Source organism: Pituophis catenifer, unplaced genomic scaffold, assembly GCF_029215685.1.
Source record: "Pituophis catenifer annectens isolate HBS135680 unplaced genomic scaffold, rPitCat1.0.hap2 SCAF_1, whole genome shotgun sequence".
NCBI lineage: Eukaryota > Metazoa > Chordata > Lepidosauria > Squamata > Colubridae > Pituophis > Pituophis catenifer.
The window spans coordinates 174,801,681-174,816,483 of record NW_027256881.1 but is presented as its reverse complement, the minus strand read 5'-3'; the positions used below and the strand labels follow the sequence as shown (position 1 = coordinate 174,816,483).

General features: G+C 34.2%; 1 protein-coding gene across 1 annotated transcript in view; it reads right to left on the bottom strand.

Annotated features, from left to right (window-relative positions):
- ERBB4 (erb-b2 receptor tyrosine kinase 4) overlaps positions 1 to 14,803 on the bottom strand; it is a 584,656-nt gene that overhangs the window by 50,038 nt on the left and 519,815 nt on the right. Inside the window, 1 exon segment of the mRNA XM_070933199.1 lies at positions 57 to 212. Coding sequence (XP_070789300.1) covers positions 57 to 212 — 156 coding nt within the window.

Below are 14,803 nucleotides of genomic sequence, written 5' to 3'. Positions count from 1 at the left end.
CATTTTATGTTGGATATTAACGGCGTGGTCTATTTTATGAGTTTAAAGAAACCTACCTTTCCACCATCAGCACTATATTCCTTCTCATCACCTTCCAGTAGCCTAGCCAAGCCAAAGTCTGTGATCTTCACATGATTTGGAGACTTCACCAAGACATTTCGTGCTGCCAAATCTCGATGAACCAGTCTCCTCTCTTCCAGGTACATCATTCCCTAATAAGAAAAAACATGAAAAAGAATATGTTTGTTATATAATGGTTATCTATGTAATAGGTATTAGAGCTATTTTACAAGCAGCCATTTATTTATTTCATCCATTTCCACCACTTTTCTGGTTTGTTTATTTATTTACTATACTTAACTAATGAATTTCTTTTCCTCCATTCAATCACATCTGACTCTCAGCCTGGAGAAGTCCCTGCAATTTTCTTGGCAAGGTTTTTCAGAAGCGGCTTGCCATTGCCACCTTTTTAGGGCTGAGAGAAAGTGACTGGGCCAAAGTCACCCAGCTGATCTTGTGCCCAAGGAGGAATTAGAACTCCTGAACTCCCGATTTCTAGTCTGTTGTCTTAATTATTACATCCAATTGGTTCTCTTAATGAAATAATAAAATATACAAAATATAATGTGTGATTAGATAGGCTTTTTAAAATTTCTTAAATATAAACATGGCATGGATCAGGATATTTCAGGAGGGAACTTCATAAGACTGCCACAAAGAAAGCCCTTTTCTGGTGTCTGCCCACTAGTTGATTATGGTGATGTGCCCAGGGGCTTGAAACAGTCTTATTCAGCAAATTCACCTGGGTGTAGGAGATCCTTCAAGTAAACTGGATTGAAACTGTTTTGGTTTATTTTTAATATTAAATATTGCACCTCAAAAGAAACTTACAAGCAGTACACTTTATACAAAACAAGTTTAATGTGATCTGATTATTTCCTCCACCTGCCCCCACAGATATAAAAGAGCTACATTTTACGCAATTTCTGAGTCATCTTGAAAGGCAGCCCCATATACAGACTATAATAGTCAATTCTGGATGTAATTAGATCATGCAAAATTGAGATCACATCTACTTGACCTAGTTGAGTTCAGAGCTGATGACCTAAGACAGATAGAAAAACACCTCTAGCAGCAGTATTTATCCAAATAGGACAAATCCAGAAGGACCCTGAGTTATAATCCAGTCCTTCAGGAAAAATACCAGTTTAATTCTTGAAGTTATATTAGCCATTTTCCATATCCAAGCTTTAGCTTTTTTAATTCTCAATATATCTAATATTGCCTCTAAACACTATTTATGAGATCCATAATCTTTCTGGAATTGTTGATACTGCAGTCCAAATTGTTGATACTGCAGTCCACCATCAGTTACCGACTTCACATAAATACTATGTGATATTATGGTATGTAAAATAAAATAGAATACTGTGCTACTAAAGGCCACAGGGCAGATCATTTTCCCACTCCCCTTCCACCCTGCCCCCCAATTTATTCTGGATGATTGTCCAAAGTTTTAGAGCTAATTAGCCTTAGAGGATAGAAGAGGAGATCACTCTTCCAATTTTACAGGTAGCAGAGGAGGAGGCAGAGGACCAGCACCAGAAACCCTTACGCTGTATCATTAAAATCAGCCACAAGGCTAGTAGGTTTGAAAACATCCTCTTCCAAGAAAACTAACATTGCTACCTAACAATCCATTAACGTAGTCTGCTTTTTAATTTATTATAGGGTTCTTTTCTTCTCAATTTAGTGATGATCTCCTTCTTTCACATCCACATCTACAGAGATATGCTGATGTCTTCAGCATAAAATAGCTCCCCAAATTCTTAATACTGAATTGGTCTAATCCAAACACTCTTGATTAGTTTACCACAGAATTCAAGGGGAGTTGGAAGGGGTTCTTTAGACCATCAAGTAGGAACGCAAATTAAAGCATCCCCACAGATGTCTAGCCTCTCCACTTCGGTAAATCCAATGAAAGAGTGATTGGTTCCAATGTGAAACTGCCCTGATGTCCCTTTGGGTGTAACCAAAAATACTTTTAAAAGAAGCTAATTCCTCACAGGCAAGGTTTTCAGAACAAAGGGCACACCAAATCAAACAACAAAAGCTACTGTAAACAAAGCATATCATGGCTTAGTCTAAGAGATTCCGGTAACCATAGCAGTGCAGCAATGTGAGTGTCAGGATCCCATGTAGTGCAGTGATAAATGGGGTAGCTTAGGCCCACATCCTCTGTCAGTCAGGGTCACTATAGGAACTTTGAATCAGTTAATATCTCTTAGTCTAATCTTACCCCATTGGAAGATTGTCATGGGGGAAAAAGGAGTAAATGTAGGCAATAAAATCTTTTGTAAGAAATGGAATCTTAAAATAATTAATACAAAAGGCCTCCAAATATGTCTTTCTTTTTTCATTTTAGTTTTTAACTAAGTTGTGGTTTAATAGGACTCTATATATGCAAATACTTAAAAACTCTACATCGCTGCCCTTGTGACCTTCAGCACATTATTTCATGCTATGCCTCAATAGATACTAAAGCATTTCTGTTATACTAAGCTATTTGAAAATAAAAGTTACCAAGATAATTGCAAAGATTGTTTCTAAAAGAAAAAATACATTTCTAGAAGTATAACTATAGATAAATATATCTGTGTTGCAGGAAAACAGTGCAATGGCTATTATAAAGACTTTTTACTAGGTGTTCTGAAGAAGAAATTTACATGAAAGTTCTGTTTTTTTTAAAGTTTTTTTTTTTAAAAAAAAAAAACATAAAACATAAAATACATCTTTTTAGAGCAAGGATTTGATCTGGTATAAAGTAAATACAATTACTCACATTCCCTCAACCAATTTTGTTCCAAATTTTATCCATTTACATCTTAAAAAAAAAAAAGAAAAAAAATCTTATTCTAAACATTTAGATTTTAGACCTACTATGTCACCCTAAATTCTAAACAATTATTTCCCAATAGACATCATTCCAAATCTTTGTCATTTTAACAATCAATATTTCATATATATTCCTCATTTCTAAGACCCATTACATCGAGTCTATATTGTACCTCTTTTAAATGGCAACTAGTATCCATAATCTTGACAAAGAATATTTTCCTCCTCTCTTAATTGTTTCTAAATCAATTAACATTTCCATCTAAAATTTGTCACTCTCAAAATACTATATTTTAAAGTCTAATATTTAACTGATTCATAATTTAAATAGCTATTTCCCAACAGTGTTTTCCGCCACTTCTATCTCTATTTATTTAACTGGTTCACAGTTTGGCTTAACTATTCTCCAGTATTGTCTCCTCCACTTCCTCCTGAGTTTATTTTTTGGCATCTTAATCAGTTGCTTTCCAGCGATGCTTTTCTCCACTCCTAACCTTATTTATTTGAGCTGGTTCAAATAATTTTAACTGCATACCAACGTTATCTCCTTCAATCCTCCTAAATCTATTATGAAACTGGTTCGCAACTCAAATAGTTGCTTCTCAGCAATGCTTTCCTCCGCTCCAACCTCTATTTTTAACTGGTTCACAACTGTATTTCAGTTGCTCTCCAGGTATATTTTCCTCCACTCCTAACTTTTTATTTTTTGGCTAGTTCACAGTTTTGCTTTAACTGTTACCTAGCGTATGCTTTCCTCCACTCCTAACTCTAATGGCTGGTTCACAGCTTTGCTTTAGCTGTTTTCCAGCCCGTGCTTTCCTCCACTCCTAACTCTTATTTTTATTTTTAACTGGTTCCCAGTTTTGCCTTAACTGTGCTCCAGTATGATGCTTTCCTCCACTCCTACCTTATTTGTAAGACTAGATCACAGCTTTACTTTCACTGTTCTCCAGAATCATGCTTCCCTCCACTCCTAACTTCATTTGTTTAACTAATTCATAACATTTTATTTTAATTATTGTCCAGCTTTATGTTTTCCTCCATTTCTACATCTCTTATTCAATTATTTAACTTTAAATTAATTCACAATATATTACTCATATTCATTTTTAAATCCATTCTCCTCCATATCTTTAACTGATTTAAAATAAAAAAATATATCAACAAATATCTTAGCTCCTATTCTCTCCTAGGCTTTCTCCCGTGCCATATTTATTTCCAGTGAATATCAACATTTTAAATCACTTTAAAATCAATTTTCTATAATTATTAAATCTGTAATTAATTCTTCTTAATATCCAGCACCTTAAAGAACATTTTTTTCTAAATTATTAGGTCTGTAAATAGAGCTTAAAAATTCCAAGTTTAAAAAGGTATTGAAACATCCAAAAATCATATTTTTCAATCATTTATACTCATTTTTCCTAGTCAAATTGTTGTATATTCATAAAATCAACTTTGATAAAAATAATAATGAAAAAAGAGAGAGAATAGTAACAATATTAATAATAGTTAAAATAAAAACAAAAGAAAAAAACATGAATAAGAATAGGAAAGAGAATATAAATATAACAAAAGAAATTGAAAAGAGAATTAGAAAAAATAGAGAGGGGAAAAGGGACAAAAGAAAAAAGAAAGAGGAAAGAAAAAAAATTGACACAGAGCCCAAAGAAGAAAGAAGGTATCTCCTAAAATTATTCAAAGATCAAACTTCCAGACACCATTACATCCATTTAATTCAAACTATGGTATTTTGTTATCTTGTTACTTTATATTTCATTTTTTGTCCCTTCTCCAATCTATCTGAGTATATTTATTTTCCATGTCAATGTCCTCAAAGTTATAAGTTCTATAAAGTTAATTCTGAATTGACTATTCCACATATGGTATCATCATATTCTTCTTTTGTTGCCATGCCCTTTTTCTCTTGTTGTCACGCTTAATAAATCAGTTTTCATTATTCCGTTTAGTTTCTTCTTTCTGGTCTTCAATATCCTCCAATACACAGATTATATGTCCAAAGTCAAGCCTCTTGAAATTTTTCTCAAAGTAATCCATTTTAAGTAACAAGTAACAAAGTTTCTCTTTCAAGTAACAAGCAGTCTAGAATTTACACTTTCACTTTTCAGCTGGCAGCCATCTTTTCCATCTCCGTTTGTCTTTTATCTTTACTTTTAAAAGCATATTTATTTCCTCTTCTATTTCCTCTTTCTCAAACATAATCCAATCTCGTTTAGCCACAAAAAATAGCCACAAAAAATAAAAAAAGACCAAATCTGTAATAAAATCATTTCCAAAAAGTCTATAATTAATGCTATCTATCAACAGGTCTTTTCTCCACCATTCATTTGAGTCCTTTTGCCCCGATGTTTCTCAGCCGCTGTTAAGGCTGGGGCACACTTTTTGTAATCCAGCATTTACGGGCAGTTCCCACCTGGGCAGAAGTCGACTCACCCGGCTTTCAAACTCCCTGCTCCGCTCTCCGCTTCTCCTCCTGCACATCCTTTGTCCCGATTGCCATGGCTTCAGGGCAGCTGCCATGGCTGCCGCATCCACCGCCGTCGGTGCAGTGAACAATCCTCCTTTCGGCCATCCGAGGGGACGGCCGAAAGGAGTTCCCTCTCTATCCCCCTGTCCCTCCAGGACAGGGTAGGTCCACAGACCTGCTGGTGGCGGCTTGACAGACGGGGTTTTCGCCAAAGAGCCCCGCTAATTCTGCATCTGGGACACCGCGGCGGCAACTGGAAGTCTCTTACATGAAAATTCTTTTTTTTTTTATTGAAAAAGTTTTTCAAATACAAATTTTTCCCCTCCTTTCCCCCCCTCCTCCCTAACCCCCCCCTCCCCCTCCCCTCCCCCCGTGGCTTCTTCAGGGTACAACCCAAATTCATAACAGATTATATAATACTTTACCATCCCCTTGCTCCATCCCCCATATACTGACCCTTTCTTTCTAATAATGTTATTATATCCCCCTTATACTATACATTTCGGAATAACATTCTACTATAACATTATATAATAACTCCTAATTTAGCATAGTAATATTATTATATCCCCCAATTTAACAATTCCTACTCATGATCTACTCTTTTACTCCTCCCCCATACATATATCTCTTAAATCAAATCTCTTTTTGTATATTAATATAACATTTCAAAGCAACCTTCCACTATAAAACTATATAATAAATCCTAATTTAACATATATTCAACTCATAGTCTGCCCATTTCCTCCACCCCCATAGATATATCTCTTAACTCAAATCTTTTACATATATTCATATCTAAACATAATATCCCTTTTCTTCAACTGAACAATCAATAAGCTAACCTATCTCCACCCACATTCCTATAGAACTACCATACATAATAATTCTTGATCTTATTCTTCTGCCCACACCACTAAGAAGTATTCCCTTATATAAATAAAATCCTCAAATGACTTTAAGATTGTAATCCATATAATATCTTCTGTAGTGTCTTTCAGCTGGATTGTTAACTCCATCACCCATATTAGGGTAACATCGCATCCTAATTCCAACAGTATGTTCGGTATCTTCAATTACCATCTGCCCCCATCAACAATAGATGACTTGATATATATAAAAACAACCACCCGAGTGACTTTATATTTGTATTCCATATAGTGTCTATAGTAGTGTCTTTCATCTAAATTATTAATTCCAACACAAACAGAGTAACAACCAGATCTTCTGCGTGCCCCAATCCCATAACTCTCTTGCCTTGTAGCTCAACATAAACGTAATACATTTATCAAAGAAACCAAAATAGATAATTCCAATCCATTCAGTTTAAGGCCCTTTTCACATCCCAAAAGTACAGCACTGCAGAGGTCTGTCACTGTCCTCAGGATAATATAAATCAATACTTTGCCTCAGCTATCTTGTCTTCAATCATCTCTTAGATAACTGGCATTGCACTGTTGCTTAGTTTAAAAAAAATTGTTTTTGTAAGACCTGCTTCTTCTTTTCTTGACTTTTTGTGGGTTAGATCTCCATCCTAATTTCCTTTCTATAAATTGTGTATCAACTATTTGGTTTTCATGCTGATCTATAACTTGATCTTGTTGGTTTTGCTTTTGTGGCTTAAGTCTCCATTCTGGTTTCTTTTCTTTAAGTTGTATGTCAACTGATTGATTTCTATGCTGGTCTGTAACTTGATGAATCATCACATTAGAATCCAAAGCCGCCTCTCTTGTATTTATAAATAGTCCAGCTGTAACCTCTGAAGGAGAATCCAGAAGCTGCTCATCTACAAAGTCCTCTGTAACTTGTTTTTCCATTACTTCCATCTCTTTCTGCTTATCCTGAATTTCTATCTCTTGTTGATTTTGCTTTTCTTTATTCCACTCATGTATTATACATGAAGATGTTGAACCCATTTTAAGAACCTTATAGTAAAATTCTTCTGCTTTTTCAACAGAATTTAGTTGATATCTTTCTCCTTGATATCTCAATATTATGCCAACTGGGACATCCCACCTGAATGAGATGTTTTGTTTGTTTAGCTCAGTCACCAAAAATCCGAATTTCTTTCTATCTTTTAATATCTTGGGTGGCAACTCTTTATATATCCAGATCTTTCTTCCATACAATTGTAGAGTAGAATTAAAAGATTTTTGCACAATATCATTTCTTATTTCTTTATCTGTAAAATAAATCACCACATCTCTGGGCAATTGCCTTTGTTTTGCAATCCAAGAATTTATTCTATAGGCCTTGTCGATCTTGCAAGATACCTCCTCTGGATGAATCTTTAGAATCCCAGCCAGAACTTCAGCAGATATTTTTCTTAGATCATCTCTATTGTTTTCCTGTAACCTTCTCATTCTGACCGCAAATTCTGTGAGCCTGTATTGCATCATTGTAACTTCTCTTTCAATCCCTTGTTTTATATTTTCTGTATTGTAAGTCTTGTGATCAGCTTCCTTTTTAGACTTTACTTCAGAACTATTGTCTTGAATATTTATCAGATCATTTTCCATTCTTTGTATTTTATTGTTCAAGTTATAAATCTTATCATCAACTTCCTCCATTTTAGACTCTAATAACTTGATATTTGTATCCATCTTTATAACTATTTCTGAAAAAGCCTTAGTCACTGTTACAATTTTTCTTTGTAAGTTATCATACTTTAATTGTATGAATTCTTTAATTTCCTGCTTAAATTTTTCAAAATTCTGGTTCACAATCTCGTCATGTCTTGCCATTTCCTTCAAAACAAATTCTTTTAAATTAAAACCATCCTTCTGAGTCTGTAAACTAGAAACTTGCTCACACAATTGTAAATGGGGGAAAAAACCCCCCGCTGCTTGCTTGTCTGGCTTTGTTAATTTTAATGCCATCCTGCCACACAAACTCTTTTTGAAGAAAGAGGACTTCTCTCCAACAAGATCAATATCAGATCTCCAAAAAAAAAAAAAGAAACTTAGAATAGAAATTTTTTCTTTTCTCTATTCTAGCCAGCACTGTTTGCTCCCCTACTTTGTATCTTGTTACGGAAGGACTTTCACTTTCGGCTGCTTCTCAAGCCTCATCAGTCGCCATTTTAAGCTTTTTTTTCCTTCGCTTAGAAACGCTTATAAAATCATTAAAAATACTTGCAATTTAGGGTCCCAAGTCCAGATCTCATCCTCTTTAATTAAGCAATCTGTTGTTTTCATTGAAAGGCTTGATCTCATCGCCTGGCTCTGCAAGAAGCATAGGTCTCCCGAAGCCCGGAGCAGCGGCGAGGGAAATAGGGAGCCTCATCCTGCTTTGTCCCCAAGAGTAAAGGAAAAACTCTGGGGACTTCGCAGAGGGCTCTACCTGCCCTCACCTGCTCTATCTCACATTTCCTTATGGAAATGGAGTTTTTCGAGCCGCCTTTCAGATGTAAAGGCGGTTCTTTACGAGCGACGGGGCTGGCGGTCTCAAAGGACCGTCTGGTGGCGACGGAAGTCAAACCGGAAGCTCTTACATGAAAATTCTTGAAATAAATAAAGAATAATCATCAGACCTTGCTCATGTTTTCATTTATTACAATGGATTTTACAGTATTTGACTTTGGACAAAAAATACACAATATTATTTTCACATGGCTTTAATGGGACAAAACAAGTGCATTCTCTCTTGCCAGTTGTAAATCAATGCTGCTGGCCATTCAATGGCAGAAATATAGAAAATTGAAGGATTAGCCTTTCTCATATCAAACCTAAATCTCTAACACACACACACAAACACACACACACACACACACACACACACACACACACACACAGAGGGTGAAATGTTGGAGATCTATACAGTATGCACCTCACGTGCAAAAAAAAAAAATAGCAGATAGGTTTAGATAGTCCCTGGAGCCAAATATTAACATGATAGAACTACAAATAAGTCAAGACTGTACAGTCTAATTAGGCCACAATCCACCCAGAAGTAGTCCTGTGGAAATTAACAAGTGCTGAATTAGTAATGAGAAACTTGGGGTAAAGGAAATGCAGAAGCATACAAAACAGAATACCAATATTTAACTGGGCTCCTTTTTGTTTAATATGCAAACTTCTAACTTAGCATTATTCTTTAGCTTTATTCCCTGTTAGCTTCTCCATTTATTTATTTGCTTTAAGAAGGTGTTGCATCTCTGGTTCTGATGGGTCTATAGCCAAATGCAGGTGGGTAGGAATGGGAAAGGGGTGTATATATCAATAAACAGGACAGATAAGTGGATGCATTGATGGTGGAAGCAAAGGAGCACATGAGGTCACAAGATCAATGTCAGATAAACAGCATGCTGTAGTCTACCATTCCTCCTAACTCACTATTTGAGGCAAGAAGCTCCCCTTTGCTCATGGGCAGCAGTTATCTTGTAACAGTGCAGCTCTTTACTCTAAACATATTTAATATAGCTTCCCTTCCAAGATAATGGCAAATAGTAAACACTTTACTATTGCATCTCCTCTTAAAAACCGACACAGTAAACTACATATTGATTTTTCTCAGCATCCTATTAAGGAAGTTTGAGAGTGTCTGAGCATGCACAATATATAAACAAAAGTACTGTTATACTAAAACTCAAACAAAATTGGTTAAAATAAAGAGAAGCCAGAAAAGGAAGGTTAGGCTATTACTGTTGCTCAGTGAGGATGTTCTGTTTAGGTATCTCTTGCCTTGGGTGTTTCATTTGACATTTCAAGTATGATAAACATGGCATTACATCTCCCTTTACAGGAAGAACAAACAATTAAGCAATCTATGAGTTTTATGGAATAAATGTACATATATACAAGCCCAAACACGTAAGAATTCCAAGGAAATATTCCTACAATAACAAAAAATAATCACAATGGAAAGCTGGGCCAGTTCAGTCATCATACATCCTGAAATGCAATGACATGAGGCAGTAGTCATGGTGAATCCTAGTTTAAATATTAAAGATATTAATTATCTTATCTTATTAATAAGAGTAAATTTGGAAACTAAAGAAAACCTCGCCAATAACAACACTGCCACCTTCTCACTATCAATATTTTCTGAAGAAAGTATCTGCCAAGCAAGAATGGAAGACTTTAGCCTATAAATTTATTTTTAGATGTAGTAACAATAACAAGCTAGATAATAACTGATTTCAACAGATGAACAAAGCACAAACTTAACCTATTGCTATGAAAAATACTGGACCTTCATGGATCTTATATTTGAATGTAGGAATTCTCCAACTTACAGAATATCTCGTTTCACAAGGCAAGTACATACCTTTTCACAGGTAGTTACAAAATTCCTAAAAGATGTGTTAGGCCAGGAAAACTGCTAAATGCCAGGAGGAATAAATTATTTGAAAGATAGAATTTTCTTTCACATAAAGATTCCTAGAGAAAGCAAACTACTACATGACCCGTAGACTCTTCCAATTCATCTTCAACTATGGCTAGGTATAAAGTAGGGCCAGAATTATCTGCCAACTGAGATACATTGACAGTAGTACCTAATGTAGGTAGTTCTTTTCTTGGTATCTCTTTATCATCCTTTTCTCCCTTGTAGCAGCAGTAACTAATCTTTTAAATGCTGTCATTTATCATGAGTCTTTTGGTCAAAATATAAATTAAAAGCATATATCTATTTTTCACCACTTGCCTTGTAGCTGACACACAAGAATGAGCTCAAACTATAATACTGCTCATCATTATCAAGTTTTCCTTGCTGAGCATATCATTACAAGGACAACTGCTGCTGAAATCCTCCAGTATTGAATCACTCCTTGAAACAGAGCCTAAAGACATTGAAGAGTCAAGCACACATTACCAACAGTTGTAATAAAAATGATATTGAGGTGCTATCATTGGAATCTTCAGACGAAGAAATAATATATTAAATACCAAGGACAGCCAATATATAGTTATCCCAAATTGTCCTTTTATAAGAGGACAAATTCACAACTTCTCTTTTATTATGATTTGCAACAGAATCAAAATCCTCATGTTGAAATCCCAGCCTACATCTGATGCAGCAAAGGAGCACAAAGTTACTTCATGCTCTTTTCTTATAACATCCACATATGGATTGCCAGGATCTGGGAGAAAAATGAAATGCAGCAGTAGCTAGGAAACAACAACAACAACAACAACAACAACAACAAACAAAGCAAAACAAAACAAAAACCAGGCAAGAAAAAAAGGACTATTTTCTTCCAACTACTGTTTTTAATGCTTCCAGGAATCACCATCATTTTCTTTCTTTCTTCTTCAGGAGGGTTAAATTGGAATGTTGCAAATATGGCTTTTTGCAACTAGGAAAGAAAAATGCACAACTGAGAAACTGTGGGAGTCTTTTCCCTTCCCCCCTTTTTAAATAGTACACATAATTAATAAGCAATGTGGCATTCTTTCTAAAGTGGTAAAATAAATGTTGGAATGACAATAACTTGGAGGAGGTGATGAGGCTTTTCCCTAAAACATACTGAATTCTCTATTTCTTTTGTTAAACAAAGCATTGATACTGATGGAGGTTTGTTTTTCTCTTTTATTTAATAAGAGGCAAAATCCCAGTCCCAATGGCTACACGGTGTAGGTTCATGAACCCAGTTATTAACCCAAGTAACCATGCAGTAATCCAATTCTGTTCAGAAATCCATATGATTACCTGGAGGTAAGCAATGATTAGAGGAAAGGAGCCTTCTCATGAGCAGCAAAAATTATGCTGATGAACATCCCATTCCCCTGGAAAAAAATGCCTAAGTTGAAACTGCAAAACAAATATTCACAGGGGAAATTAATGGATTTTCAGGCCAGTTTGCATCCAAGTTTACCCCAAGGTAGTTTAGCTGCAATGTGCTACATGACTTAAACAAACAATTTATAAAAATAATTTCAGAACAGTAGATCCACAAATCAATATTAGTAATAATTATAATACAGTCCTGTGCATTTTTACATGGGTAAAAGACAAATTTTTTTGCACGGGTAAAAAAGACAAATATTGTCTTGTATTGACTTAGCAAGCAGTTAGCAAACATTTAGATACTTCTAATAATTGAATGAAGAAGGAATAGAGAAAAGAAGGAATTAAAGACTGATTCAAGATGGTGGAAAAAGGGGAGTAGGAGATGACTTAGCTGAGTCAATTTATAGCCTATTAATTATGTGAATGTAATACAGAAATGTGAACAGCCATTTAAATTCCATTTGTAACTTGCAGAAAATCAACAATTCTGTACTGCAGAAATCTAGACGATTACCTGATATTACAAAGTATCAAGTAATTGTCTAGATTTCTGCAATTCAGAATTGTTGATTTTATTGTTGACAATAAGAGGGAGTTTTCTCTGCTGCCATGTAGTATTCATCCAGATTTTGCAACACAGACCTTGTAGCTCACACTTAAGAGAAAAAGGCTATATCTTTTACCATTTGGGAATTATACTGAATTTCCTGGAAGTGTAAGAGCAACAGTTCTAGGAACTCAACCTTAAACAAAGCCTCCACCGTAAATTTATTAAATACCATTTAAAAGTAAACAATCCCAAAACTAAGTATCTAAGAGTTTTGATTTGTAATATTTATTATAAGGTTAATAACTTATAAATCTTAAAACTTTAAGAAGTTTAAATACAAGAATTCTAGTGGTACTTTACTTTCAAATGAGAAACATATACAGACAAGATAAAACTATACAACATTTGTTTGCTTATATCTTTTAGTGCAAAACTTGTCTCATTTGTAAACTGTTTTGTTTTGGTAATTGATATTCATTTCATTAGTATGAGAACTCTCATATGATGCAAAGGATTGAAATTGTTTTTTTTAATTAAATAAATTTTTATTTGTTTAAAAGTACAAACAAACAGAACTAGTGACAACAAAACATACAGAACAAAACATGTAAACAAAGATTTCAAATATACATTTTGTCAAATATATATTGTCAAATAAACAACAGTAATGTATGTTCTTATTTGTGTTTTGACTCTTCCCTGTTTGATCTTACTCATATATCTATCTTTATGATTCATTGTTAATTTATGTTAGTGATTTATGTTCCTGTTTCTGTAACTCCAATTACTCCCTATTCTTTTTTTCTTTTTCTATTTTTCAACCAGGTATACCACTTTTCCCATACTAGATAATAATCATGTTCCTCTTTATCTTGTAATTCTTTTGTAAGTCTGTCCATTTCTGCACATTCCATAATCTTATTAATTACTCTATCTTCTGTCGGTGTGTCACTACTTTCCAATTTTGTGCAAAAATTATTCATGCTGCTGTTATTATATGGATGATTAAATATTTTATTTCCTTTTCATATTGTCCATTTATTATACCTAGAAGAAAGGTTTCCGGTCTCATTTGTAATCTTCGTTGTGTGATTTCTTCTACTTGTGATCTAATCATTTGCCGGTATTGTTTTTAAATATTATCATATTTTCTTTGACCACTTCTTCTAATTTGTATTCTTGTAAATAATTATAAACTTTTTTTATCAATTTATCTTGTGATCCTTGTAAAATTATATCTAATTCGTATTGACCATTTTGGAATCCAAATTCAGCTAAATCTTTCCTATATTTTGATTTTATTTGTAGATATGGCCACCAGTCAATATCCATACCCATCTCCTTCAATTCTTCTCTTGTTCTTAGTTCCCCTTGGTTGTTTAGTAAATCTTTATATATTCTTATTTTGGTGATGTCCATAGTATTTGGGTAAATCTGGGCTTCTATGGTTGATAACCATTCCGGGATTTTATTGTAGTGTATTTTTTTGATGCCCTGCCATGTCTGGTATAGTGTTTGTCTGACGATGTGCCTCTGAAAATATCTATGCTGATTATCTGTTCCCTCCCACATAAAAGCATGCCATCCTCGTTGTAAGTCAAATCCTTCTAATGTCAATAATCTTTTATTTTTCAGTTCCATCCATTCTTTGATCCAAATTAGTGCTGATGCTTTATAATATATTTCCCAGTCCAGTAGAGCTAATCCTTCTCTTTCTCTTGTATCTTGTAGGTGTTTTGTTTTAATTCTTGCTTTCTTCCCTTGCCATATGTAATTTGCTATCAATTTATTAAAATCCTTAAAGAAGTTTTTCCCCGGTTTTATTGGAATCACTTGAAATAAGTATAAAATTCTGGGTAGAACATTCATTTTAATTGAGGCAACTTTTCCCAAAAGAGATAATTGTAATTTTTTCCAAATTTCTAAATCTTTTTTAACTTGTTTTGCCAATTTATCATAATTATCCTCTCTAATTGTTGAGCATTTTTTGGTGAGCCATATTCCTAGATATTTTACCTTCTTTGTCATTTGTATATTTAATTGGTCTTCTAATTCTTTTTCTTGTTGTTTAGTGAGATTTTTCATTAGTATCTTTGTTTTTTGTTTATTGATTTTGAGTCCAGCTACACTCTATTTTG